The sequence below is a fragment of the Podarcis cretensis genome (genome assembly GCF_951804945.1).
Source record: "Podarcis cretensis genome assembly, chromosome: 2".
Taxonomy (NCBI): domain Eukaryota; kingdom Metazoa; phylum Chordata; class Lepidosauria; order Squamata; family Lacertidae; genus Podarcis; species Podarcis cretensis.
Window position 1 is genome coordinate 118,005,002 of NC_137171.1, and position 27,300 is coordinate 118,032,301.

Below are 27,300 nucleotides of genomic sequence, written 5' to 3' on the forward strand. Positions count from 1 at the left end.
CAGAGTCCCCAGCACGCTGCTGCCTCTTATGAAACTCCATCCGCTGGGCCACCTTGGTCTCAGTAGGCGCTAAATGGCTTGTTAGGCAGGCAAGAATATCTCTGAGAGATGTCTCACTTAGCTTCGCTGGGGCAAGCAATGCCTTGGCCAGCTTGAAGATCTCAGGCCCACAGTAGCTCTGGAATGTGGCCCTTCTTTTGCTGGCATCAGTGATCCCTTGAGCCACTGCAAAGAACTCGAAGCGTTCGACGTAGTCTTCCCACGTGTGGGGCTCTGATGGCTGGAAGGGCTCCAATACCCTTGGACTCTCCATTGTCCTGTGGGCAGGGTCGTCTTCTCAGCTGGCCAGTGAGTCTTGTTCTTAGATACAATCCAGACTCTGAGGCAGGGCTGCGTTTAACCGCTCCTCAGCATTCCGGATCCCACCTTCGTCGCCAGTTGTTGTGACGTGGGGTTTGTGATTTCAGCTCTCTTGACATAATATGCTGGAGACAGTTCTCTAGCAACACTTCTTTATTAAAGCAACAAGACTGGGACCTGAGGAGGGGAGAGCTACATTTATAGGGACAGGGAACTAGCTAGAAAGGATACATTTTGGAGGGAACAATATCAGGCAATCACAGTCCTGCCTTTTGGAGGAAACCAATAAGACAGAGGATCCAAATACAGCAGCTTAAATGAACCAATAGTAGCTGTACCCTCTGGAACCAAAAGGCAGTTACTTTACCCTAATGCAAATACAGACAATAATAATACAGATATTAAATCCTTTGACTCAATACACAACAATTACCCCCCCCAAAAATACCACCACTTAACACCAGCAAAAAATAAATCAATCAATAATCCAAGGTCAGCTGATGTACTTTGTTTTTAAAATAATAATTGTTGAAAGCAACTGTAAAACAGACAAATTCATTTTTATCGATTTCGCTTGTGAATTCATTACCAACAAATATTCTCTAGCTGACAAACACCGTGAAACAGACAAAATCAAGACCTAGTCTTGCAATAATAAAATCTAGGGATAAAATCCAACATAGACTGGCATGGATAAAAGCCCCAGCTAACAACACTCATCTGCATTTTTAACAAAACATAAAAGTGGCTGAATTTCCTCTTGGATTTATGCTAAAATACTCTTTTAACATCCTTAAGATATCAATGACTTCCCTTCTTCTCTTCCCATGGTTCATTTTAGATATCATAAATCCCTGCATACAGTGGTACCTCAGGTTACATACACTTCAGGTTACAGATGCTTCAGGTTACAGACTCCGCTAACCCAGAAATAGTGCTTCAGGTTAAGAACTTTGCTTCAGGATAAGAACAGAAATTGGGCTCCAGCGGTGCGGCGGCAGCAGGAGGCCCCATTAGCTAAAGTGGTGCTTCAGGTTAAGAACAGTTTCAGGTTAAGAACAGACCTCCGGAACGAATTACGGTATTCTTTTTTTTGGAGGGATGTTTTAAATGTACACTGTTGTAAAGAGCCACAGTATGCATCTTGTAATTCAAAAAATAAAGCAATCCCTCTCAGGCTCCGCCCACCAACAAGGGGAGGAGCCTACAGTCACATGAGCAGGAAAGCAAATCTTACTTAGCTCCTGTCCTCGTACAGTGTGGAAATAAAGCATGTGAAGGCCGTCTCCCACTGCACAAACCTGATGCCAAGCTACCCAGCGTGCTGAGAGGAAGGTGACTGACTTGTGGCAAGGCTAGGGTGAGTTCGTATTGCGGCAAGCTATAGCTTTGAAACACAACCCCATTTTTTAGAGTTTGGGCAAATGGCATCAGGACTTAATAAGCCGGGATGTGAAGAAGACTTTTGTGCGCAGACACAGGCCCTTCAAGAAAGCGAGCCAAGCAGGGAGTCTCCACCAGGTTCCCATTTTCATCCGAAGCAGGAAGCTGTGGTTAAAATGGCTCCGCAGCAGTTGAAAATAATAACAAAACTTCAGTTAAAAACCACTGGTATACTCATACATGTGTGTGTGTCATAGCCATGGAGAAGAAGGAAGATCTAAATCATCCTGTTGTGGCAAGACCACCTGGAAGAATTTTACCCTCATGATTTCTATATAATCATATATCCATATATAACCATATATCCTAGAGATGATTTTTATATATCCATGTATCCTTGTTGTTGTTGTTTAGTCGTTTAGTCGTGTCCGACTCTTCGTGACCCCATGGACCAGAGCATGCCAGGCACTCCTGTCTTCCACTGCCTCCCACAGATTGGTCAAACTCATGCTGGTAGCTTTGAGAACACAGTCCAACCATCTTGTCCTCAGTCGTCCCCTTCTCCTTGTGCCCTCCATCTTTCCCAACATCAGGGTCTTTTCCAGGGAGTCTTCTCTTCTCATGAGGTGGCCAAAGTATTGGAGCCTCAGCTTCAGGATCTGTCCTTCCAGTGAGCACTCAGGGCTGATTTCCTTCAGAATGGAGAGGTTTGATCTTCTTGCAGTCCATGGGACTCTCAAGAGCCTTGTCGTACTCCTTTCCCAATTTTGAACCAATCAGTTGTTCCAAATCCAGTTCTGACTGGAGCTTCTTGTCCCACATAGAGATTTCTCAGGAGACAGATGAGGTGATCAGGCACTCCCATTTCTTTAAGAGCTTGCCATAGTATCCTAATGATGTTTAAAATCACTAAGGCTTCAGCAGAGCAAAAAGTGCTTAAATCTCAAGAAACCAAAGTTTCCCCTTTGCCCTCTTTCTCTCTGCCCTGCTACTGTGCTTGAAGGAAACAATAAATCTGGTGTGCTGGCATTTTTCTAGACTGCTTCTCATGTTCACGAGATGGGGTGGGGGAGTGGTATAGGAAAGAGCAACCACCACAATGCAGTGTTCTAAGTCGATAACAGATGGTGGGGGTTATTCAGGCTTCAATGGTCAAATAGATTTCTTTTCCTCTTTATTGCTGAAAATTGACGCACCATTTGAGAAAAGCAGAAGTATTCTTTACATGGTCAGAAGAAGAGCTTGTGCGCGCTCATTGGTTTGATTTTTGCTGCAACATACGACTATGTCATGTTTTATGCTATTTGTAAAGGTAAAGGTAAAGGGACCCCTGACCATTAGGTCCAGTTGTGGCCAACTCTGGGGTTGCGGCGCTCATCTCGCTTTACTGGCCGAGGGAGCCGGCGTACAGCTTCCGAGTCATGTGGCCAGCATGACTAAGCCGCTTCTGGTGAACCAGAGCAGCACACGGAAACGCTGTTTACCTTCCTGCCGGAGCGGTACCTATTTATCTACTTGCACTTTTGACGTGCTTTCGAACTGCTAGGTTGGCAGGAGCAGGGACCAAGCAATGGGAGCTCACCCTGTTGCGGGGATTCGAACCACCAACCTTCTGATCGGCAAGTCCTAGGCTCTGTGGTTTAACCCACAGCACCACCCGCGTCCCTTATGCTGTTTGTACTCAGGTATAAAACCCCAATGCACAGGGGTTTCGGCGTCCAGGCTCTGGAAACAATTCCACTGGGTCTTTATTGCTCAGCAATAAACTTTGCTTTCTTTTTCTCGACTGCTGCGTCTGTCGATTCTTGGACACATTTTGAGTGGGCACCAGGTATTCCTTATATACTTGCAACATTGTGATGGCTTTTTTGGTAGAGCATCTCAGGGTCATGGGTTAGAGCCTCACTTGGGGCAAAAGATTTCTGCATTGCAAGGGGTTGGACTAAATGACAGCCGGGGTCCCTTCCAACTGTACAATTCTATGATTCTATAAAGCAAGACTTGTTTCAGGGCCTGAGGACTTGGATGATGGACTCAAGGGCATCCTGATCAAATTTGCAGATGACACCAAACTGGGAGGGGTGGCTAACACCCCAGAGGACAGGATCACACTTCAAAACGACCTTGACAGATTAGAGAACTGGGCCAAAACAAACAAGATGAATTTTAACAGGGAGAAATGTAAAGTATTGCACTTGGGCAAAAAAAATGAGAGGCACAAATACAAGATGGGTGACACCTGGCTTGAGAGCAGTACATGTGAAAAGGATCTAGGAGTCTTGGTTGACCACAAACTTGACATGAGCCAACAGTGTGACGCGGCAGCTAAAACAGCCAATGCAATTCTGGGCTGCATCAATAGGAGTATAGCATCTAGATCAAGGGAAGTAATAGTGCCACTGTATTCTGCTCTGGTCAGACCTCACCTGGAGTACTGTGTCCAGTTCTGGGCACCACAGTTCAAGAAGGACACTGACAAACTGGAACGCGTCCAGAGGAGGGCAACCAAAATGTTCAAAGGCCTGGAAACGATGCCTTATGAGGAACGGCTAAGGGAGCTGGGCATGTTTAGCCTGGAGAAGAGGAGGTTAAGGGGTGATATGATAGCCATGTTCAAATATATAAAAGGATGTCACATAGAGGAGGGAGAAAGGTTGTTTTCTGCTGCTCCAGAGAAGCGGACACGGAGCAATGGTTCCAAACTACAAGAAAAAAGATTCCACCTAAACATTAGGAAGAACTTCCTGACAGTAAGAGCTGTTCGACAGTGGAATTTGCTGCCAAGGTGTGTGGTGGAGTCTCCTTCTTTGGAGGTCTTTAAACAGAGGCTTGACAACCATATGTCAGGAGTGCTCTGATGGTGTTTCCTGCTTGGCAGGGGGTTGGACTCGATGGCCCTTGTGGTCTCTTCCAGCTCTATGATTCTATTATTCTATCATTCTAGGACACATCCACACCATACATTTAAAGCACTGTGATACCATTATAACAGCCATAGCTACCTCCACCCCATAGAATCCTGAGAACTGTCATTTGTTATGGGTGCTGAGAGTCTATTCCCTCTCTCCAAGCTACAGTTCCCAAAGTGCTTTGACAATCAACCCCTCTTTAAAGGGAACTCTGAGATTTGTAGCTCAGAGAGGAGTCTCCTAACATCTCTCAGGGATTTATGACAGTCAAACCTCGGCTCCTGAACGGCTCTGTTTTCGGACGATTCAGCTCCCAGATGCCCAAAACCTGGAAGTAAACATTCCAGTTTTCGAATGTTTTTTGGAAGCCGAACGTCCGATGTCGCTTCCGCTGAGTGCTGGAAGCTCTTGCGACCAATAGGAAGCCACGATTCCGTTGTCGAACGTTTTGGAAGCCAAACGGGCTTCTGGAACGGATTACATTCCACAACTGAGGTTTGCCTGTATTATTATTATTTTAGAAATCATACCACCATTCACCCGAAGATCTCAGGGCGGTTCACAGCATAAAGAAGCGATAAATAATAGTAATAACTTCTGCCTGTCACATGGCTGCAAAAGGCAGAGGAGCCCCCCTCCAGAGAAGAAAGAAAAAGTTGGCAACTGTTTATTTGCTTTGCTCTTAATTCTTGCACTCAACATATACAGCCACAACCAGATGGTTGGCTACTCTCCCCCGGGAATGTTCTCCTGGCACCTTCATTATACACCTTTAGGCACCAGGAGAAAGTATTCCTTTTCTTCCAGGCTGATTGACATCCAACGCCCTTAAATGGATTACGGGAGAGGGATTATTGGTTTGTTTTTGTTCTTATGTTTATTATTTATTATTTAGCATGGAGTTTTTTGTATTGTAATTTCATGTTGTGAACCCCCTGAGTTCTATGGATGAAGTTGTTGTTGTTGTTTCTGACCCTTCATGACCCCCTGGACCAGAGCATGCCAGGCACTTCTGTCTTCCACTGCCTCCCGCAGTTTGGTCAAACTCATGCTGGTAGCTTCGAGAATACTGTCCCACCATCTCGTCCTCTGTCGTCCCCTTCTCCTTGCGCCCTCCATCTTTCCCAACATCAAGGTCTTTTCCAGGGAGCCTTCTGTTCTCATGAGGTGGCCAAAGTACTGGAACCTCAGCTTCACGATCTATCCTTCCAGTGAGCCCTTCATGGATCACTGTCTTCCCGTGGCGAAGGGGCTTGAATAACTCAGAGAAGCTATGAACTATGCCGTGCAGGGCCACCGAAGATGGACAGGTCATAGTGGAGAGTCTTGATCCAACGTGATCCACCTGGAGGAGGAACCGGCAAGCCACTCCAGTATCCCTGCCAAGAAAACTCCATGGACAAAGACAACGGGCCTGGATGAAGGGCGGTATACAAATTCGATGATAATGATGATGAGCTCTCCATGGCCACAGGAGGGCCCTGGGCATAGCTGTCAACTTTCCCCTTTTCTCGCGAGGAATCCTATTGGGAATAAGGGAATTTCTCTTTAACAAAAAGGGGAAACGTTGACAGCTATGGCCCTGGGTAGTCCTGGCAGAGGGGAAGCAGAAGCCACGGATTCCTCTCCTTATTGCTCTGCTCGCTTCGCAGGGCAGCCGGGTTTTGTCCCCGGGCGCTGCCCGTGTGAACGGTGAGCTCAGCCCGCGCCTCCGCCCGTCCCGGATCCCTGGACCCCGAGGGGCGCGGGAGACAGGCAGCGGGGAAAGAGGTCTCCTTTCCTTGAGCGGCGCGAAGCCGCGTCTACACGGCGCCCCTTTAACCCGGTTTCAAACCGGTTTCCTGAAAAGGAACCAAACTCCAGATGCGGGGCGAGGAGACGGACAAGAAGTAAAGAAACTACAAATGAAAACAAAAGCCCCCTGCTTTGAAGGTTTCATCCCCCACTGACTCTTCTCTGCAAAACTGGTCTCTGCTCCAGGCGCTTCTGCTCCGATCCCTTTGCAAAGCTCGCCGCGTCCATCGCCTCGCAAGGAACCCTGGGAGTTGTAGTCCCGGAGGCCGCGCGGAGAATGGCCGCGCCGGGCCTGCCGCCCTACAACTCCCAGGGTTCCGCGGGAGGGGAAGCGAGTGGGTGGCTAACCGGTTTAAGTTAGCAATGCAGACGTTCCTCCCAAAGACTCGGGGATTAGAGAAGCTAGGCTCCGCTGGAGCTGCTCCGGCAGATTTGCAGAATTAGTAGTATTATATTTATATTTATATTATTGATTTTTCCCTCCCGCTTTCCTGCACAAGAAAGGATCTTCTAGCCTGCGGGCGGGGGAAGAAGAGAGGGGTGCACTTTGCACATGCTCAGAGGCATTCTCTTCAACGATTTCCGCCTTCCCCCGCCCCCAGCCCTAGGTGGGTGTGGGAGGGGGCGGGCTGGTGGGTGGGCGATCCTTGCAGGAAAGGGTAGCGGGGCGCGCTTTGCACATGCTCAGAAGGAGCCTGGCCTTCCCTGTTGCATCACCCTCCGCCTGCCGGAGGGACTTCTCGGCGCCTTCAGACGAGCTTCGCTTCGCCATCCGTTTCCGTAGGTTGGAGTGCGGGGGGGGGGGGGAAAGGGAAGACTTTTTGCACATGCTCTAAAGCATTTTTTAATAATAATAATAATAGTAGTAATAGTAATAAACTCCTTCCGCCTCCGCCCGCAGACACCTTTTATTTTCCCTGAATTTTTTTTTTTGGGGGGGCGAGTTGAAGTTAGGTTGTGCTTGCTTCCCGGGGAGAGCTGGGTGGTGCTACGATTTGCACTCTGCACGTGCTCAGGGGCTCGGCGCTGCAGCACGTGGGGCCTAGCGCTCTTGACCGAAGCGATTGCTCCTCCTGATTTTTCTCCTGATGCGGAAGGAGATCGAGAAGCAAATGTTCTACGATGGAGCTTTGGTAGCGCTGCAAACTTGAACTCACGACTTTTCTGCGCCCCCAGAGAGAGAGATCCGGGTTGCTTGCTTGCTTTTTCTCCCACCGCACCCTGCTTTCCCTTTCAATCATTTAAAAAAAATAATTAAAACTCCCTTTTCTTTTCTTTTCTTTTCCTCTCCTCTTCCCCTCCCCCACTAGGAGCACAAAATTTCCGCCATCACCCCAGCTTTACCATGGACACCGGAGTTGAAAAGGGTGCAGAAGAGAAAATTCAGGTAGGAATTATCAGGGAAGAAAGGGGAGCGTGCAAATGTCCACATTCAACAAAGATCATTAACTTTAAATTTTTTTTAAAAAGCTGTATTAATTGGTCTGGATTAGAGCGTTGCTTTTGAATGGAGGAGTTTGCAGGTTCAAACCAGTTGCATGGGTGTAGCCAAGGCAAGGCGGGGGAGCATCTGCCCCCCCAAAAGAAATCAATTTTTTAAAAAATCAATACAGATCTGAGGTGCTGCTCCCACTTTTTATAGGGAAGGAAGGCAAATTACTGGCAGAGAACCGGCTTTTTATGCAGAAGGACCCAGGTCCAAACACCAGTGGCATTTCCAGGTAGAATCATAGAGTTGGAAGGGACCCTGAGGGTCATCTAGTCTCCAACCCCCTGCAATGCAGTAATCTTTTGCCCAATGTGGAACTCGAACTCACAACCCTGAGATAAGAGTCTCCTGCTGTACCGGCTGAGCTATCCCAACTGGTAGGACTCTGGAAGGTGGTGGCGGTCTCCTGCCTGACAGTCTGGAAACCTGCTGCCAGTCTGTGTTGACATTACTGAGCTAGATGGACCAAAAGTCTGATTCAATATATGGCAGCTCCCTTTGTTCCTAATTATCTGAGGACAGGCTGTAGCTCAATGGGAGAATGCTTTGTCCCAGGTTCAATCACTGAAATCTCTTAAGTATTTTTTTAAAAAATAAAAAGAGCATCTGGCTGCTGTGAGAAAAGGGTGCTAAACTTTATCCAATAGCTGAGCCTTTCTTATGTTTTAAAACAGTGGTTCTTCAAACTTTTTTCTCCAGGCCACATTTTCAGAATAAAAAATGTGCTCAGACCACACCACATTTTTATTTGATAAGAAATACTTTGGAAAGCAAAGGGACGTGGGTGGCGCTGTGGGTTAAACCACAGAGCCTAGGACTTGCTGATCAGAAGCTTGGCGGTTTGAATCCCCGTGACGGGGTGAGCTCCCGTTGCTCGGTCCCTGCTCCTGCCAACCTAGCAGTTTGAAAGCACGGCAAAGTGCAAGTAGATAAATAGGTACCGCTCCGGCAGATAACTGTTTCTGTGCGCTGCCCTGGTTCACCAGAAGCGGCTTAAGTCATGCTGGCCACATGACCTGGAAGCTGTACGCCGGCTCCCTCAGCCAGTAAAGCAAGATGAGCACCGCAACCCCAGAATGGGTCACGACTAGACCTAACGGTCAGGGGTCCCTTTACCTTTGACCTTACTTTGGAAAGCAAAAAGAAACAACACCTTGCAGCGCTTGATTTATAACGTCGAATAAAATTACTGTAGTTTATAATGTAATCGTGCGACACTTAGAAACTGTAAAAGAATGCATCCGCATAGCAACAGGAATTATAAACGAGCCTCGTACCTTAAGTATGTATACAAACTCAATGAGTCGTGAGCTTGCAGCATCACTCGATGCTGCTGCTCGCATTTTGAAAAAAATATCTGGACATACTCTGCAAATAAATAAAATCATTTTGATGCTATACTACGCTGAAATGTTTAAATGTTTCTTGGTGGTTCACAAACTGCACCTGGTTCAGAGCCTGGCAGCCAGGTTACAAGTTGGTCTGGGCACACAATGCCAATCCTGGCCCAACTGCACCGGCTACCAGTTAGTTTCAAAGTGCTGGTTTTGACCCATAAAGCCTTATGTGGATCAGGATCCCAATACAGAGGTGCCTCGCAAGACGAAAATAATTCGTTCCGCAAGTTGCTTCGTCTTGCGATTTTTTTCGTCTTGCGGAGCACGGATTCCCCGGGTATTAACGGTTTTACGAAAAAGGAAGCAAACCCGCAAGACATTTTCGTCTTGCAAAGCAAGCCCATAGGGACATTCGTCTTGCGAAGCACCTCGAAAAACGGAAAACTTTCATCTAGCAAGTTTTTCGTCTTGCGAGGCATTCGTCTTGCAGGGCACCACTGTACCTCGACCGGGACATTCGCAGGGAAACCAAAATGCTTGTTTACAAAGCTATTGTACCACCAGCCTTACTGTACGCTTGTGAAACATGGGCCACTTATAAACACCATCTCTAACTCCTCAAAAGATTCCATCAAGGGTGTCTCTGAAATTTTTTTGCATATCACTTGGGAAGACAGGTGAACAAATGCCAGTGCACTGGAAGAAGCAAAGATCACCAGTGTTGAGGCAATGATTCTTCAACATCAACTTCGTTGGACAGGTCATGTTGTGCGGATGCCTGATTATCGTCTTCCAAAGCAACTACTCTTATTCCGAACTTAAAAATGGAAAGTGTAATGCTGGTGGTCAGCAAAAGAGGTTCAAAGACTCTCTGAAGAAAAGTCTTTAAAAATGTAGTATAAACACCGACAACTGGGAAACACTGGCCTGCGAGCGCTCTAATTGGAGAACAGCCTTTACCAAAGGTGTCATGGGCTTTGAAGACGCTCGAACTCAGGATGAAATGGAGAAATGTGCTAAGAGGGAGGCATGCTTGGCAAATCCACACCGTGATCAACTCCCACCCTGAAACCTCTGTCCCCACTGTGGAAGGACATGTGGATCCAGAATCGGCCTCCACAGTCACTTACAGATTCACTGTTAAAGCCATATTCATGGAAGACAATCTTACTTGGCTATGAGTGATTGCCAAAGAAGAAGAAGAGAAGGCCTTGAGGACTGCCTCTCTCCATTTGAACCTTCCTGCAAACCCTGGGATCATCATCCATGTGGGAAATCTGCAAGATGGAAACACGAGAAACAGGCCTTTTCAGTGGTGGCTCCCAGTTTGGGGAATCCTCCCCTCAGGGACTCTCGCCTGCAGCCCTCTTTGTCGAGTTTTAGACTCCAAACAAAAAAAAAATTCTCTTCAGCTGGGTTTTTGACCCTAAGTCTGAAAGGTTTTTAAGTATTTGTGGCTTTTCTAGGGCAGGGTCTGCTAGGCCCTGTGATTATTTGTACAGAAGGTGTGCATTTGTTTTTATTGACTATGTTTATTGTAATTGTTTTTGATATTTCTTCTTTTGTGTCTGTAAGTTGCTTTGAGCTGTTTTTATGAGTGAAGCGATTAGTAAGTATTAATAATGCCTGAGGAAGTACCATCCACCTTGGGCCCATAAAAAGCAAGTTGAGACTTTTGTGGGTAAGCTGAGAGCCTTTTTGGACCCTGGGAGATAACCTGGTGTGTCAGAAGGAAAATTAATTGAGATATATATAGTAACTTTGTATTAAGGTAACTTTTTTATATGTAACTATATTTTGCAATATTTTATTTAAGTTGTTGTTGTTTCAGTTTTCTGTATACCACTTAGAGATATTTTTAATATATTAAGTGGTATAGAAATTAAATGATGATAATAATATTTTCAAATGCAGCAAGGGTTGGGCCTTATCTCAAGTACAATTAAATTTATTAAAACAGGAATAAAATACATGTTTCTATTTTTGTAATGTCCTTTGGAGACTGGCCAGACCCGTGTACCAGACCAGTACATCACTACTCCCTGTTCCTTATCTTGAAACAATGCGTTTAGCGTCTCCTGTTATAAAAATAAAACTTTGAATTGGTCCAACTTAATCAGTCTTCTAGATTAGTCAAACAAGTTGTGTTCACAGCAAATGCTGTTTTTAGCACTGATGCTTTTAGTATGCCCAGATGCGAACCAAGCACATTCTTGGTTTTGGTAATATGTCTTACATAACTTCTATCCGAATATACTTTTTAAAAAGCAGCAGTTGTTTGCTGTTTGATATAGTTTTATTAGATGTTGCTGAAATGGTTTTGCTTTAATGATAGTAAGCTATGTTGTATCAAAATTGTTGCAGAAGTTGCAATGCATGTATTTTGGGCATACGATTTATCAAATCCTTTCATGTGGTTGGATATCTGTGGAATGTAATCTTGCTTTTCTTTGATAATGGCGGGGGGAGTCTCCTCCCAAGGAAAAAAATGGCTACAAATATCCCTTCATTTGAGCATCTCTCATCCCTTTTCCTTGTACAATTCTAGCTTTGCTGATTCTGGTAATTATGATTTAATTTCTCAACTCTGCTTCAAATCAATATTTTAGATTTGTAGTAATATTCATAACAATACTTTTATTTTTGTACGGCTTTTATGCCGTTAGCCTCATTTTATCTTCTTTTCTGTAGTGCTTAAGTTCTGCATGGTGGTTGTGGGGAGAGAATGGGTGAGGACAGAATGGTCCCTGAGCTTTTCGGAGGAAGGAAGGGATAACTGTCAGCTTCCTCCCGCCCCAGTTTATTATTTTCTTTATATAAAATATTTATATACCATTGTATCATACAAACACACCACTGCGGCTTACAACTTTATAAAAATAAAAAAACGGAGTAAAATAATAAAAGTAAACATCAATAGACAGATGGCTACATGGCAAGCAAAATAGTGTTTGATATTGAACACGGACTCTGGGGGTTGGTCTTGTTTTTATTATTATTAATTGAGTTTGTATACCGCCCTATACCAAGAGGTCTCAGGATGGTTCACATAAAAGATATATATGAGCATACAGACAGTAAGGGTGGTAATAGGATGCCAGAGGGGAACTTATTTTTGGAAATAAGTTATTGAGATTATTAGAAATGCACCACTCAGTCTACAGTGGTGCCCCGCAAGACGAATGCCTCGCAAGATGGAAAACTCGCTAGACGAAAGAGTTTTCCGTTTTGGAGGCGCTTCGCAAAACAAATTTCCTATGGGCTTGCTTCTTGCGAGTTCCTGCGGGTTCCCCCCCCCCTTTTCTAAGCCGATAAGCCGCTAATAGCGCTAATCCGCTAAGCCGTCAATGGGCTTGCTTTGCAAGACGAAAAAACCGCTATACGAAGAGCCTCACGGAACGGATTAATTTCGTCTTGCGAGGCACCACTGTATTACAGTTATAGGAAAGAAGAGGTTAGTATTCCCCTCGATAAAGATGGAAGATCTCATAGTGACAAAAGTCACTATGCATGCACTAATGCACTAATACATGCACATGATTTAAGCCACAGGGGTCAGCAAACCTTTTCAGTCCACTGTCCCTCAGACCTTGTGGGGGGCCGGACTATATTTTGAAAAGAAAAGAAAAAAAGGAACGAATTTCTATGCCCCACAAATAACTCAGATATGCATTTTAAATAAAAGGACCCATTCTAATCATGTAGAAACATGCTGATTCCCAGACCGTCCGCGGGCCAGATTGAGAAGGCGATTGGGCCGGATGCGGCCCCTGGGCCTTAGTTTGCCTACCCATGATTTAAGGCCTTGCCACATAATTTGTGGCCTTTAATCAGTTGGGAAGAAGCCGTAGCACAGAGCAAATGTTTCAAAGGTAGAAATGTCCAGGTTCAGTTCCTGGCATCTTGAAGCAAATCAGCAAGCAGGTAACGTTTCTCTTTCTTCAGGTGGTGCCGAAGGAACGCCTCACGCTCCTTAAGCAAAAGAGAGGAGACCGTGAAGCTCAGCCTGAGAAGCCAGCGGACAGCAAGAAGATGCTGACTGAAGAGAAAGTTGAAGCATCAGCTGCCACTGAGGAGCTAAAGGTTAGGAACATCCTCTCCTGTTTTCCTAGGGCTCCGTAAGACCTTGGCGTGCTGCACAAAAAAATTTAGGAGATTATCTCTATGATGTTAGGGTGCCAAAAGGCAAGAAAAAGATCTGAAAGCCTTTATGAGGTGTAGTTCAATTGGCAGAACATCTCTTGTACGTTCCTGGGTTCAATCCTCAACATCTCCAAAAAGAACTGGGAATGTTCCCGGCCTGAGACACTGCCATTTAAGTGTAGACAGTCCTGAGGTGGCTGGCCCAATGTCCTGATTCGGTATGAGGCAGCTTTCTGTAACTCTGGCAAATATTTCCACCTCTGCACCAGTGTTAGTGTTGCAAGTATATATGGAATACCTGTTGCCCACTCAAATTGTGCCCAAGAATCGACAGATGCAGCAGTGGAGAAAAAGAAGGCAAAGTTTATTGCTGAGCAATAAAGACCCAGTGGAATAGTTTCCAGAGCATGGGCGCCGAAGCCCCTGTGCATTGAGGTTTTATACCTGAGTACAAACAGCATAAAACATGACATAGTCGTATGTTGCAGCAAAAATCGAACCAATGAGCGTGCACAAGCTCTTCCTCTGCCCATGTAAAGAATACTTCTGCTTTCCTCTGATGGTGCGTCAATTTGCCCTTTACCCTAATTTTCAGCAATAAAGAGGAAAAGAAACCTATTTGACCATTGAAACCTGAATAACCCCCACCATCTGTTATTGACTTAGAACATTGCATTGTGGCTGACTGTTTTTTCCTGTTCCCTAACTCAGAGTCGGTCACGACTGGACCTAATGGTCAGTGGTCCCTTTACCTTTACCTAACTCAGCCCCATCTTGTGAGCCTGAGAAGCTGTCTGGAGAAAGATCCCTATAGAAAAATGCCAAAACATCAGATTTATTGGTTCCTTCAAGCACAGTAGCAGGGCAGAGGGCAACTTTTGGATTTTTAAGATCTAAGCACTTTAGTTCTGCTGAAGCTTTAGCGATTCAAACCTCATTAGGATACATGGATATATAAAAATCATCATTAGGATATATGGCTATATATGGATATATGATCAGTTACAGATAGGTAGCCGTGTTGGTCTGCCATAGTCAAAACAAAATAAAAAAATTCCTTCCAGTAGCACCTTAAAGACCAACTAAGTTAGTTCTTGGTATGAGCTTTTGTGTGCATGCACACTTCTTCAGATATATGATTATATAGAAATCATAAGGGTAAAATTCTCCCAGGTGGTCTTGCCACATTAGAAAACTCAAATATATAAGCTAGGCGTCAAACGGCTCCTTAAAAACCAGGGTTACAGTTGCCAAAACAGAATGCCTAGGTGCCATTTCTGGATCAGGCGGCTCGACAGTTGTATTTTTCAATGCAACTTTTGCCTTCCTGAAATTCATCCCAATTGTGCAGATAAAATATAGCAGATATAATCCTACAGGATGTGAAAACGGTCAAGATCCAATGATCCCCAGGCATGCACCTCCAGATGGTGGAGACATCAGGCGCCATCCTGGCACCTGGGAATCTTTATTTGGTTGCAAGTGGCCAATAACCAGGTGCAAAATGCGCCTGGAGAATTTCAAACGCTTCTTTGCACCAATGTGGCTGGTTCCAGAGATAACTGGAAAAGGACCTGTAGCTGGTTTTCCTCACCCCAGTTAGGCACAATTCAGCTTCTTGGAATGGAAATGAAAGGTATCTTCCTATTTGTGACGTCCTTCAGAGGCAAGGCAGACCGCCATACCAGACTGGTTCTCCACCACTTCCCCATCTTGAACCAAGGCACTTATGTCTCATCTCCTCCTTTAAAAAGAAAGCCTAGAATAGAGCTTTATAGATTACTTAGTTGTCTTCACAGCAGATGCTATTTTTAGCGTTGATATTTTTGGCATGCTCAGATGTGAGCCAAGCACATTCTTGTGTAATTTAGGATTTGATAATGCGTCCACGTAACCTCTGTCCAGATACACTTTATAAAAATAGCAGTTGTTTGCATTTGATGTCGTTTTATTAGTCGTTGCTAAAATTATTTGGTCTGAGGGTAGCAAACTGTTTCATCAGAATTCTTGCAGAAGTTGCTTATGATTTATCAACTCTTGCAGCAGTATAGAGGGAACTTTAGAAATCGGAACATAAGCCTAACAACCAGTTAAACCAGTAAACGATGCCTATAAGCCCTTCGGATGCTGTTGGACTCCCATCAGCCACCCAGCTAGCACGGCCATGGATGATGGGACTTGTAGTCCAGGAACTTCTGAAGGGCAACAGGTTCCACATCTGTGAAGTAAGAGATAAAACCTAGCCTAGCCACATCTGGAATGTTCCTCATCCCTTGTGTAAGCTGTTAAATGTAATAATACTGTAAAAAGAAAGAAAAAAACCCATAAAACTGGTCTGAGGTGCGAGTGGTTCTATCTGGTGGTTTGTTTCAGACAGTGGACCATTTTTCTGGGCTTATCAGCCAGCTTGTGTCTGATTTCCAAACTACTCAAAGTACATCTACTGCAAGATGCCGAGGTACATGTACATCGAGATGAGGTGCTGGCCTGTGGATTGTATAAACCATGGTTTCCTGTTACACCCATACCAGGAAACTGATTTAATCCCCGGTTATGAAACCAGGACTGATTTCTAACTAGTAATTCAGCCACGTGCCCAGTAAACCATGGTTTCTGTCAGAGAAGGTGGAGCCTGTGACCGACGCTTGCACAAATGGCAGACAGAATAATGTAAGCCGGATTCATAAGGGAACACTCCATGATGACCCAACTGCTGTTGTTTGCTGAAACCTTTTTAAACCACAGAAACTGCCGTGGTGATCAGGAATGTTATTCCAAATCAGATCCTAAAGGTTTCATTCTTTCTCCTTCCCATCCCCCATTTTCAGCACAAGAAATTGGAGGAGAGTCTCAGTGATCCATTAGACTTCGTAAGCGAGAAGGTTAAAGGGGACAGCAGCAGCGACGAACTGATGATTGAGGATGCTATGGAAGAGGAATGCGGAAACAGCAATGAGGTACAGCCAGAGGGGTGGTTTTTCTTTAGGGTTGTGGCTAAATGTTCCTGGAAATACAGGCAGAAATATTTTCCTGGAAATAAAGGAGGAAAAAGTATTCAGTAGTCCTTCCAAGACCACCAGCAATTTTCAAGTGGTCCGCTGGGGAGAGGGGGCAGGAAGTTTGGGAATTTTGTTTGTCAGTGTTGACGCCTTGAATTGGGCTTCGTAACTGGCAAGCAGTTGCAGGAATAAGCCATGATACAATCAGTGCAATCCCTGTTAAGGCTTCTGCACATATCACCACTATAGGCCATGAGTTTGATGGCACAATGATTTTTAATCTCCTACTAAACCAGCATCCCAAGGCCCTTTGCACGGAAGAGAATACAACAAATGCTTTTAAAACAAGACCAAAGCCCTAACAAGTGGCCGCTCGTGGTGAACACCCATTTAGCCTGCTGGGAAATACTCTTGGAACCAAAATGAGATTTGATCGCTTCCAGGAAGTGGGTGCTTGTTGTATCTCGACCAGAGTGCTATTCCACAGAACAGGGGTTGCCACGCTAAAAGCCCTGTGCCAGGTTACTCCTGAGGCCTTTGGGAATTTTAGGATAAACATTCCTGCAGACTGCAGCATGATCTAGGTAAAGGTAAAGGGACCCCTGACCATTAGGTCCAGTTGTGGCGCTCATCTCACTTTACTGGCCGAGGGAGCCGGCGTACAGCTTCCAGGTCATGTAGCCAGCATGACTAAGCCGCTTCTGGTGAACCAGAGCAGCGCACGGAAACGCCGTTTACCTTCCCGCTGGAGCGGTACCTATTTATCTACTTGCACTTTGACGTGCTTTTGAACTGCTAGGTTGGCAGGAGCAGGGACCGAGCAACGGGAGCTCACCCCGTTGCAGGGATTTGAACCGCCGACCTTCTGATTGGCAAGTCCTAGGCTCTGTGGTTTAACCCACAGCGCCACCCGCGTCCCTGCAGCATGATCTACTTGGGTGTAAAAGGGATAAGGCAGTTTCCCAAGTAAAGTGGTCCTGAGCTGTATGAGGGTCTTCTATGTTAGTACCAACACGTATACAGTCATACCTTGGAAGTCGAACGGAATCCGTTCCGGAAGTCCGTTTGACTTCCAAAACGTTCAGAAACCAAAGCGTGGCTTCTGATTGGCTGCAGGAAGGTCCTGCAGCCAATCGGAAGCCCCTTCGGACATTTGGGTTCCAAAGAGCGTTCACAAACCGGAACACTCACTTCCGGGTTTGCGGCGTTTGGGAGCCACAACGTCTGAGTACCATGGCATTCGGGATCCAAGGTACAACTGTATATCACAGCTGAAGTGGCTGAAAATGTGGATAGATTTCGTGGCTAGATTGGGATGAAACTTGAAGAGAGACACTAGGAGAGTGTCTGGCCACATGAATTCTTAATCTTCATAGTAACTGGAGCTGCAAATTTCTTTAAAAAGGAAATACTCAAAAGGAGGAAGCAGCGGCTGTTGGTTTCTGTTGATCTTAGTAATTTTATTCATTGGAAGGTGTTGCCGGATTCCGAAGCGATGGACCTGAGGAAAGAGAAGAAGGAAGAGGATGGAGAAGAAGGAAACAGCAGTGAGGAGATAGTGGTAAGGTTTTTTGGGGGGTAGAGTTCAGTGTAGGGTAAGCAGACTCAATAGTTGACACGGGTGGGCAGATTCCTTATTGACCCAAAACACGGAGCCAAGCCGGCTATCATAAATTGCAGGGATTGCCAGCATATTGCCCAAGGATGCCAGCATGCCTGCCAGTACCTCCAGCAGTGGCACCTGCAAAAAACCTTTGTAAATATCCCCTGAAAAATCCACAATGTACAGGAGACCCTTTGCTCTTCTTGCCAAATTCCTGTTGCACTGCCTCAGCTTCTCCTAAATGAAAAACTCCCTCTTAAATGTGCCCACGTTTCATTGGATGAGAGGACTGGGCTCCTTCCCTTCTGCGCTGAACAGGGGAGAGGTGCAAAGAGTTGATGTGGGTGCCTCTTCCCCCATTGATTGGGGGGCATGCCCACATCATCTTGGGGTCCTGTTTCTTTTTCTTTTTTGCTCATCAGTGTTACACCACGCCACCATGGCGGCCATTTTGTGACTGGTGCCCCCGGCACTTTCTCAACCTCTCTAATATTTATATATTATCTATATAGTTTTAAAAAGGTAAAGAAAATGTGTTACATTTGCAGTAACTGTCCAGTGTCTGTGAGTTCCACAGCTGCTGTCCATTTTTATTAGCTCCTTTTTCCAAACAAACATTAAAAACAAGTGCAAGAGAACAATCTAAATTTTTCACCCAGGACCTCCGTACAGACTCGTGCCCCGGGAAGTCACTTTGGTACTGCACCCCTGGAGGTGCTCTCCATTGCCCCTTGGGGCAGAGGCCAACAACCTGCTGCCTGTTGTTCTTGCTGGGCTCTCATTTTTTGTAAGAAAATGAACAATTTTTCCCTGTACAGCTCATGGTTTGTGCCTTTCTCTCTCTCTCTCTCTCTCTCTCTCTCTCTCTCTCTCCCTCCGCCAACACTTTTCCTTTGTAGGATTCAGGAAGCATTGAAATCAGGTAAGAATCCACCTGCTTTAGGGCTTTTTTCCCAGAGGTGGGGGTAGGAATCATCATACTTGTGTACATCAGACGCCCCATCCGTACCATACATTCAAAGCAGTAATGTACCAATTTACACAGCCACGGCTTCTCCCAAAGAATCCTGGGAAGTGAAATTAATGGGCCTACAATCTCCATGTCCATTAAGAGCCAGCATAGGGTGTTGAGGCCTGGGAAATCATGGTCGAGTCGTAAGATAAGAACGACCTACAACCTTCCAGATGTTGCTGGAATCTCAGTTTGCCACCATCTCTAGCCATGCTTGCTGGGGCAATGGAAATCCAGCCTTACCCCCTGTTGCCCATCTTTCCTGCAAGGAACGGAAAAATAAAACACATCTCTGAGGTATTTTGTGCTGAAGGTCTTGACAGGGATACGAACCCAGGGCATTAAGGAGGCTTTCTATTAATGTAGAGTCTTTTTTTTGCTGTTCAAACTTAAAGCTATTTACATGGTTCATTTTCTGTTTACGTATTCCCCCCTCCCCTCTCCCACTGCCTCATAATCCTCAGGGAAGAAGAGGACACGCTGGCGCAGAGACTTGAGGAGCTCAAACGGAAATACGGTGATCTCTGTCAGAACAGCCCTGCCTTCCAGGAGATGATGCTGAGACTCAAAGGTCTGCATCTTCCACTCAGCGTTGGGCAGAATGACCTTTGTTTGTGAAGGGTTTGGGGATTTTTAGCTCTGAAGGGGGAACAACAGATCCCAGGGTGGGTGTCCTTTAAATGCATGCCCCTTAGCTGCTTAGATCTCTCTTTGCAGTGAGCTGCCTAGTTTGCTTCCTCTTTTATTTGAAGCATTTTTGCTCCACTCTTTAGTCGAAAATGCTCAAGAGTGACTTGGAAAGATCAGTCATAAGAGGGTCGGCCCTCAATCCGGAAAACACAACGCATGTGGAAAAAGTGATGGGGAGTGGGGGAGGAAAAAAGCAACTGCACCCGTTCCTTGAAGCTGCAGTTCTTATAATGATTAGTTCAGATGGATAATTACTATTTATACCCCACCCATCCAGCTGGGTTTCCCCAGCCACTCGGGGCGGCTCCCAACAGAATATTAAAAACACAATCAAACATTAAAAACTTCCCTAAACAGGGCTGCCTTCAGATGTCTTCTAAAAGTCAGATAGTTGTTTATCTCCTTGACATCCATGGGGGGGGGCATTCCACAGGGTAGGTGCCACTACCGAGAAGGCCCTCTGCCTGGTTCCCTTTAGCCTCACTTCTCACAGGGAGGGAACCGCCAGAAGGCCCTCGGAGCTGGACCTCAGTGTCTGGGCTGAAGGAGAGTTCAGGTAGCTAGATGATGCCAGTTCAAGGATGGCCAAATGCAGTCAGGCTTCCTCAGCAGAGGCGATGGAGTAGCCTAATGGACTGGCTGCCACTAGGTAATTTAATTTAAGTTGCCAGCTTGATTTCAGTTCTATCTTTGCAGCAGGAGTAGATCTGCTGAAATGAGTGGACCTCATACTTAGCTGCTTTTGTAAATTTCAGTGGGTCTGAAATACAACCCATGAGGAATAGAACCTTGTTTCCAAACGGCGCCTGCAATAATATCTACCTTTGCTTAGCCAAATCTGCTGCTGCTCCTTTTGATGATTTCTCTCCCTGTCTTGACATTCTCGTCCCTGCAGCTGGCTGGTTAGGCCACAGCAAGGAAGGGGAGCCTTCTCTGGGGAGCTCGGAGCGGCTGCAGCTGAACCGGATGATGTGGGGGGGAGACGAGGTCAGCTTCCCCCGGGGGGACGGCCAGGCCGGAGCATCCGAGGCCCACTCTCTGGACAGCCGGGGACCAATTTCCATCCCTTTCGGCAGGGGCTTCTTCGACTTCAGTGAATTTGCCGTACAGCAGAGCTTCTTGCAGAAGAAGGGCTTCCCGGAGGTCTCAAAGGGCTATGGGGTGGTGGGCCTGAGCCCGGGCACCGAGAAACCCCTGCCGGCCGAGAAGCCCTACAAGTGCAACGAGTGCGGGAAGAGCTTTGGCAAGCGGTCAACGCTGAACACGCACGGGCGGACGCACACGGGCGAGAAGCCCTTCAAGTGCTCCCACTGCGACAAGCGCTTCAGCCAGAGCTCCCACCTGCAGCTGCACGAGCGGACCCACACCGGCGAGAAGCCCTACAAGTGCCTCCTGTGCGAGAAGAGCTACAACCAGCGCTCCAGCCTCATCATCCACGAGCGCAGCCACACCGGGGAGAAGCCGTACACCTGCCTGGAGTGCGGGAAGAGCTTCAGCCAGAAGGCCACGCTGGTCCTGCACGAGAAGAGCCACCGGGGCGAGAAGCCCTACAAGTGCCTGGAGTGCGGCAAGGGCTTCAGCCTGAGTGCCGACCTCATCCGCCACCAGAGCATCCACACCGGCGAGAAGCCCTACACCTGCTCCGAGTGCGGGAAGAGCTTCAGCCAGAACTCGCACCTCATGGCCCACATCCGGACCCACACGGGCGAGAAGCCCCACAAGTGCCTGGAGTGCGGCAAGGGCTTCAACTGGACCTCGGAGCTCGTCGCCCACGAGCGAACGCACACGGGCGAGAAGCCCTACCAGTGCCTCTACTGCGAGAAGAGCTTCAGCGTGCGCTCCAGCCTCAGCAAGCATGAGCGGACCCACACGGGCGAGAAGCCCTACATCTGCCTGCAGTGCGGCAAGGGCTTCATCCAGCGCTCCAGCCTGGTGGCGCATGAGCGCTCCCACACCGGCGAGAAGCCCTACATGTGCCTGGGCTGTGGGAAGTGCTTCCGCGAGAGCTCCCAGCTCATCGCCCATGAGCGGACGCACACCAGCGAGAAGCCCTACGTCTGCCCCGAGTGCGGGAGCTGCTTCAAGGCCAAGGCGGCCCTCATCCGGCACCAGCGTTGCCACCTGGGCCTGAACTCTTTCATATGCGCGGACTGCGGGAAGATCTTCTCGTCGGCCGCCGAGAGCCCAGAGAAATGCCCCGAGTGCGTCAACCTGGGCCTGATGGCCGACCTCGCACAAGCCTCCGGAGAGGCCTACCTAGAGGGGGCAGAAGGAGAAGGAGGAGAAGATGGAAGTGAGGCAAAGATATGAGAAGCGTTTTTTCCTTTCCTCTTGGCCGGTGACTTCTTGCACCCTCTTTCAGGTGAAAGGATGGCGTCAAAGAACTGCCACAGCTGAGGGTGAAGTCTGGTCTGGTCACTGAAGGAAGACCGGTGGACACGGTTGCCTTCTCCAAACATGTCTGTGAAAAGGATGGGGCGGCCCTCCCCTCCATTTTGGGCTAACTGCTTCCTTCTCTTTCCTTCTCCTCTTTTTTCTGGCCCTACGGCTCTCCTTTCTCCATGTTGGGCTTGGTAAGGAAGGGGCGCTATAGAGATGTGAGGCTGTTGCCTAGCAACAGCCCACCATGTTCTCCATTGGCCTCCCAGGAAGCAGGAAAAGGCCTGTGCAACAACAGGCCCATATGCCTAACGGTTCTCTCCTTGTGGCAAAACAATGGACATTTTCAGACCACTGGGCGAGGAAAGCATGGGGCGGGGGAGAAGATTATGCATAGGAAGGAGGGATGGTGACGTGGTTTGAGGCCTACCCCATTAGTCTCCCCCTCAACCCTTGCCTCATTTTGTTTTTATCTGGTGAGGAGGGTTTGGCGTGGCAATTGGGCAGCCATTTTAGCATTGATTCATGCTGTGGCTTGGGCCCAGATAACCCCCTCGCTGTCAAGCCCTAACCGGACTGCGACGTTGCTTGGATTTGGCAAATGAATTTTGCCCGGGCTTTGCTTTCCGCAGAATAAGTTTATGAAGAACTGCCCATCAGGACAAGGTGGACCCAAGCTGGGGTCGAGAATGGGAATAGCACTGACTGCCAATCTGAGCCGGCCGAGGTGCCGGTCCATGTGTTGGCACACAGCAAAGGATTTGAATCCATGCCAGCCATTTTACCCTGAGAAATGGGTTGGAACCGTGGCATCATAATAGGAATGGACCAGGAACAGAAGCAAAACTGGCTTTCTTTTTTAGATGAATTACGTTTTGATTGTAGGAAATGAATTCAATTTTTTGTCTTGTTTAGCATCTGGCTTGGGTAGCAGTCTCAACTAGCGGTGTATGTGATATTATTTATTTATATGTGTATATATATATATATATATATGTACGTCTGTGAACTGTCTCCTCTTTGTCACGCTGAGGGTAGGCTTTTTGCTGGGGCATTTTTATCCTGTCTCACATACATTTTCCAAACATCTCCAAACTGCTGGAATGGGCACAGAATTGGACTATAGTTTAGAGATGTAGCAGGATGCGGTGGTAGAATCCAGAAAAGGGTCTGACACCACTCCTGCCCCCCTTTTGGAATCACACAGATATGTTTGGTTGAAAGGAGAAAGCTAGCAGATAAGGGGGAGGGGAAGAGTCTAGCCCAGACCACTTCTTGCAAGGGAGTTTGTTAAGTGAGGAATCATTTTTTAAAACGCGGTTCGGTTACAGCCCCATTTTACACTTCAGGACTCTGCCACCTCATTCTGTTCTTTGTGGAGACAAGGCCTTAGAGCAGAGATGGGGAACCTCTGGCCTTAAATATGGTGTTGGACTCCATCTCCCATCAACATCAGCCTGCAGAGCAGCTGGGCATAATGGCAGTTGTAGTCCAGTAACACCTGGGAGGACAACCATTTCTGCCTCGGGAGACTGTCAACACCTCATAACAGGTTCAAGGAACCTTTGGGTGTTGCTGAACTACAATCCCCTGGCTACTGGCCATGCTTACTGGGGCGGTGGGAGTTGTAGTTCCTCGCACCGGTTTTAGACAATTGGGCGCTAGCCCAAAGAATCATGGGAGTTTCTGTGAAAGGGACAAAGAGTTTTTCCAACAAATAATTCTCCTCAGCAACATTCCCCAGCCTGGTGCCCTCCAGATTTTGTTGGACTCCGATCATCCCTGACCATTACTGTGCTTCCTGAGGCAACCTTTGGCTCTCCAGATGTTGATGAACCACATCTCCCATCAGCCCCCACAAGGGATGCTGGGTGTTGTAGTCCAACAGCAGGGTACCATTTCCTCATCTTGGCCTTAGAAGGCCCTAAAGGGCTATTGAAGGCCTCACAGGAAGGGTCATTCCCCCCCTTCACCCCACTCCTGAGCTGCTCAGCTGGGGGGTGGGGATCTCTACCACCCGTTCAACAAATCTTGACTTAGATTGACTTGGTGCAGAAGTAGTCCCTTTTTCAGATGTGGGTACCATTATCTCATGGCCCAGATGCCTCGTTTGAAAGTAGAAATTCAGTGTCGGATTCTCCCTTTATATGACGAGCTTTCAAGCCAGGGAGAAGAGTGGATTTAGAAGTCTGGCACCCACATGCTTCAGATACTGGAAAAAGATTATAGAGGAAAGCACAGGTGCACTTTCAAATAAGTAATGCCCCTCTGCGTGTGATGTTTCTGTCACTTATTTCAGATAAACACATAACTGTGGAGGATCTATGCCGGTATTCGGGAAAGGCCTCTTCAGAGTGTGGCATCTGACGGGGACCCTTTACCACTGTGCTAGATCCCAAATATAGGAATCTGCGGTCTGAAAGTTGTGTGGTTACCTAAAAAAAATAACCGCAGAAGGAAGAATCACACATTTCATTCCTGCCAGCAATATAGGAGGTGAAGCTGTGACCCTCCAGAGGACGTTCGACTCCAACTCCCATCAGCCCTGCAGCCACCATGGGTCGGAGGGTGATTGGATTTGTAGTCCCACAACCACTGGAGGGCCACAGGATCCCTAGCCCTGATCTATATCTACACCACCAGAATCTTCACTGGTGTACGCAAGACACAGGGAGCTTGTAGCCTTCAGTATGTTTTTGAACTCTCAGTTCCCATCCCCAGCCTGCATGGAAAATGGTCATGAATAATAGGAATTGTAGACCACGTTTGGAGGGCCACAGATTCCTGTGTTGCATTCTAGGGTTTATTTAAGGCCATGAATTTCCCCTGAAAACTTGGACGCTACTAGCAAGAAAGGGGAGACGTTATTGAACAGCCCTAACAAACAAGCAAACCGACTGCCTGTGCGTAGCTTTTTTTAATCCCTTTTTGCTGATTTTTGTTTTATTTTATAAAATGGTATTGTTCGCTTTCTCTCTCTCTTCATCTCTAGCTTTGCTTTGAATACAAATATGCTTTGTTTTGAATACTTTTCTGCCTCTTTTTCTGCTTTATTTCTTAAGCTGAATAAAATGATCTTTGCGAAAGCAGGATGTTTCCACGCTGGTTGTCGTGCCACACCGTCGGACTACAACTCTCAGCATCCCTAACCTTTCTGGCTATGCCTGATGGGTGTTGGAGCTCCATCTGGAGGGGGCCTCCCTGTCCTAATGGTTAAAAAAAATATTACTTAAGTCAAGACTCTTGGTCTATGTAGATAAGATTTACACACACACAAATACCCCAACTTGGAATGGATCTCTTTATAGACTTTTCCCAAAGAATTTATAGCAGAGCTTTCCAAACTTTTCATGTTGGTGACACACTTTTTAGACATGAATCATTTTGTGACGCAGTAATTCAGTTTTACTAGCAAACCAGAGGTTAAACTAACCCTTTTCTAGCCCCGGGAGCATTTGCGTGACAGACCTTCACATTGCAGTTGGCGCACTAACATGTCGCGACACTCTGTTGGGAAAGCTCTGATTTAAACGCTCCCCCACCATTTTATCCTTCCAACAATCCTTCGAGGTAGATGAGGGTGACTTACCTCACAAAACGTCACCCAGTGAGCTTCATAGCTGAGGGAGGGATGGGAATTTGAACTGGGGTCTCTTAAAAAGCACAACGCCAAACCCAGCCACAATTTGGGAAACCACCATTGGGTGGGATGTGTTGGGTGCCTCATTTTTAGTCAAGATCCCATCTGTGGATGAAACTGATTTAACACTTGCTGTAAATTAATGGAGAACAGTCCTTCAGCCCATGATGTTCTCTTCAGTACAGTGGTACCTTGGATAACAGACGCTTCAGGTTACAGATGCTTAGGTTACAGACTCCGCTAACCCAGAAATAGTACCTCGGGTTAAGAACTTTGCTTCAGGATGAGAACAGAAATTGTGTGGTGGCGGCGCAGCGGCAGCAGGAAACCCCATTAGCTAAAGTGGCACCTCAGGTTAAGAACAGATTCAGGTTAAGAATGGACCTCCGGAACGAATTAAGTTCTTAACCCGAGGTACCACTGTACTATCAGTAGCTGTGGGGACTAGCCCACAGCCTTCCAGTCGTTACTGAACTACAACTCCCAGTCGGAGATTATGGGAGTCGCAACCCCGCATCTAGAGGCTGTGCCGGCACCTGGGAAACTCATGCTATGCCAGTGGCAGCTGGTGAGGTTTGGAAGGGCAGCGACTTGGGCAAGGAGTGTCCTTCAGGCATTACGGAAGAATCCTTGGAGGCTGATGGCAGCAGTTCCCAGGGGATGGTGCAGGATCCTACAGCGGCGGGGACACTGCGAAGGACCAGGAAGCAAGTCCCTCTCTGTGCTGCTTTTGGTCTTTGCCTCTGAACAGTCTTGGCTCAGAACCACAACGCCAAGAAAATCAAAATTCAAGCATCTACCCGCCTGTACCAAACACCCCATTCCAAATTTCCTTTCCACATAAAACCTGCCAATAATAAATTTCCATTTTGTGTGGCTAGGAGTGGTTCCAGAGGAACTCTTGGGGAGATAGGAATCTTCGTAGTAATCTGCCTTATGCAGAGTCAGACCACTGACCCATCTAGCTCAATACGGTCTATACTGTCCAGGTTTTCAGGCAGAAATCCTTCCTAAACTGGAGATTCCTGTGTTTGAACTTGGGATTTTCTGCACCCAGAGCAGGCATTCCTTGAGCTACATTCCCTTCCCTTCAAAACTGTCATGTGTTGAATAACTGGAGGGCAAGTTAATCTTGAAATTCCTTCTCTGGCACAATTTTTTTAATCTCAGCCAGAGAATAATTTGTCATTCTGATGCTCATCTCTTATTTGAGCAGGGGCATTACTAGCCTCCTTTTGCTCCGCTCTCATTTCGGATACGTCAAGCTTTACCACATCTCTTGTTCTGATTCTCCACAGTCAAGGAAGTTTATATTGAAACCTGGCAGGTAGTATTAATATCCCTAGCTGTCTCCTAACAGATGCACCACAGTATGGAGAAATTCAAAAGGCAAGCTTACACCCATCGCTGCAGCACCTGTTGAATTCCTGCCTGTGTTACATGCTCTCCATTTCTGTAATCCACTTGCCTTGCTGCTGAGATCGCTTTTGTTTTTGATTGTTTTAAAACACTTTTATACAGTGGTACCTTGGTTTAAGAAGAGTTTAGTTTATGAACAACTT

General features: G+C 46.8%; 2 protein-coding genes and 2 long non-coding RNA genes across 12 annotated transcripts in view; 2 read left to right on the forward strand and 2 right to left on the reverse strand.

The window, feature by feature from the left end:
* Positions 1 to 27,300, forward strand: part of LOC307208513 (uncharacterized protein) — a 90,493-nt gene that overhangs the window by 14,092 nt on the left and 49,101 nt on the right. The gene's annotated exons all lie outside the window — the stretch shown is intronic.
* Positions 1,475 to 25,187, forward strand: LOC307208117 (uncharacterized protein). Of its 8 annotated transcripts, none has more exons than XM_079962491.1 (8): positions 1,475 to 1,720; positions 7,757 to 7,833; positions 13,218 to 13,355; positions 16,244 to 16,372; positions 17,889 to 17,975; positions 18,917 to 18,939; positions 19,494 to 19,600; positions 20,615 to 25,187. In XM_079962491.1, exons 2-8 carry the CDS (start codon positions 7,792 to 7,794, stop codon positions 22,027 to 22,029), a joined length of 1,941 nt encoding a protein of 646 aa, XP_079818617.1. In that variant the 5' UTR covers positions 1,475 to 1,720; positions 7,757 to 7,791; the 3' UTR covers positions 22,030 to 25,187. The 8 variants fall into 8 exon arrangements, with proteins under 8 accessions (XP_079818617.1, XP_079818615.1, XP_079818616.1 ...); XM_079962489.1 differs by lacking the exon at positions 1,475 to 1,720 and adding an exon at positions 6,773 to 6,892; XM_079962490.1 differs by lacking the exon at positions 1,475 to 1,720 and adding an exon at positions 6,790 to 6,889.
* On the reverse strand, positions 13,759 to 16,237 carry LOC307209272. Its single transcript, XR_013835498.1, has 2 exons — positions 14,537 to 16,237; positions 13,759 to 14,395 (listed from the first exon to the last, which is right to left on the reverse strand). It is a non-coding gene; the product is annotated as an uncharacterized lncRNA (long non-coding RNA).
* LOC307209187 lies at positions 23,076 to 26,716 on the reverse strand. 2 transcript variants are annotated; one of them, XR_013835394.1, is made up of 2 exons: positions 25,688 to 26,716; positions 23,076 to 25,304 (listed from the first exon to the last, which is right to left on the reverse strand). It is a non-coding gene; the product is annotated as an uncharacterized lncRNA (long non-coding RNA). The 2 variants fall into 2 exon arrangements; XR_013835395.1 differs by having other exon boundaries at positions 25,567 to 26,716.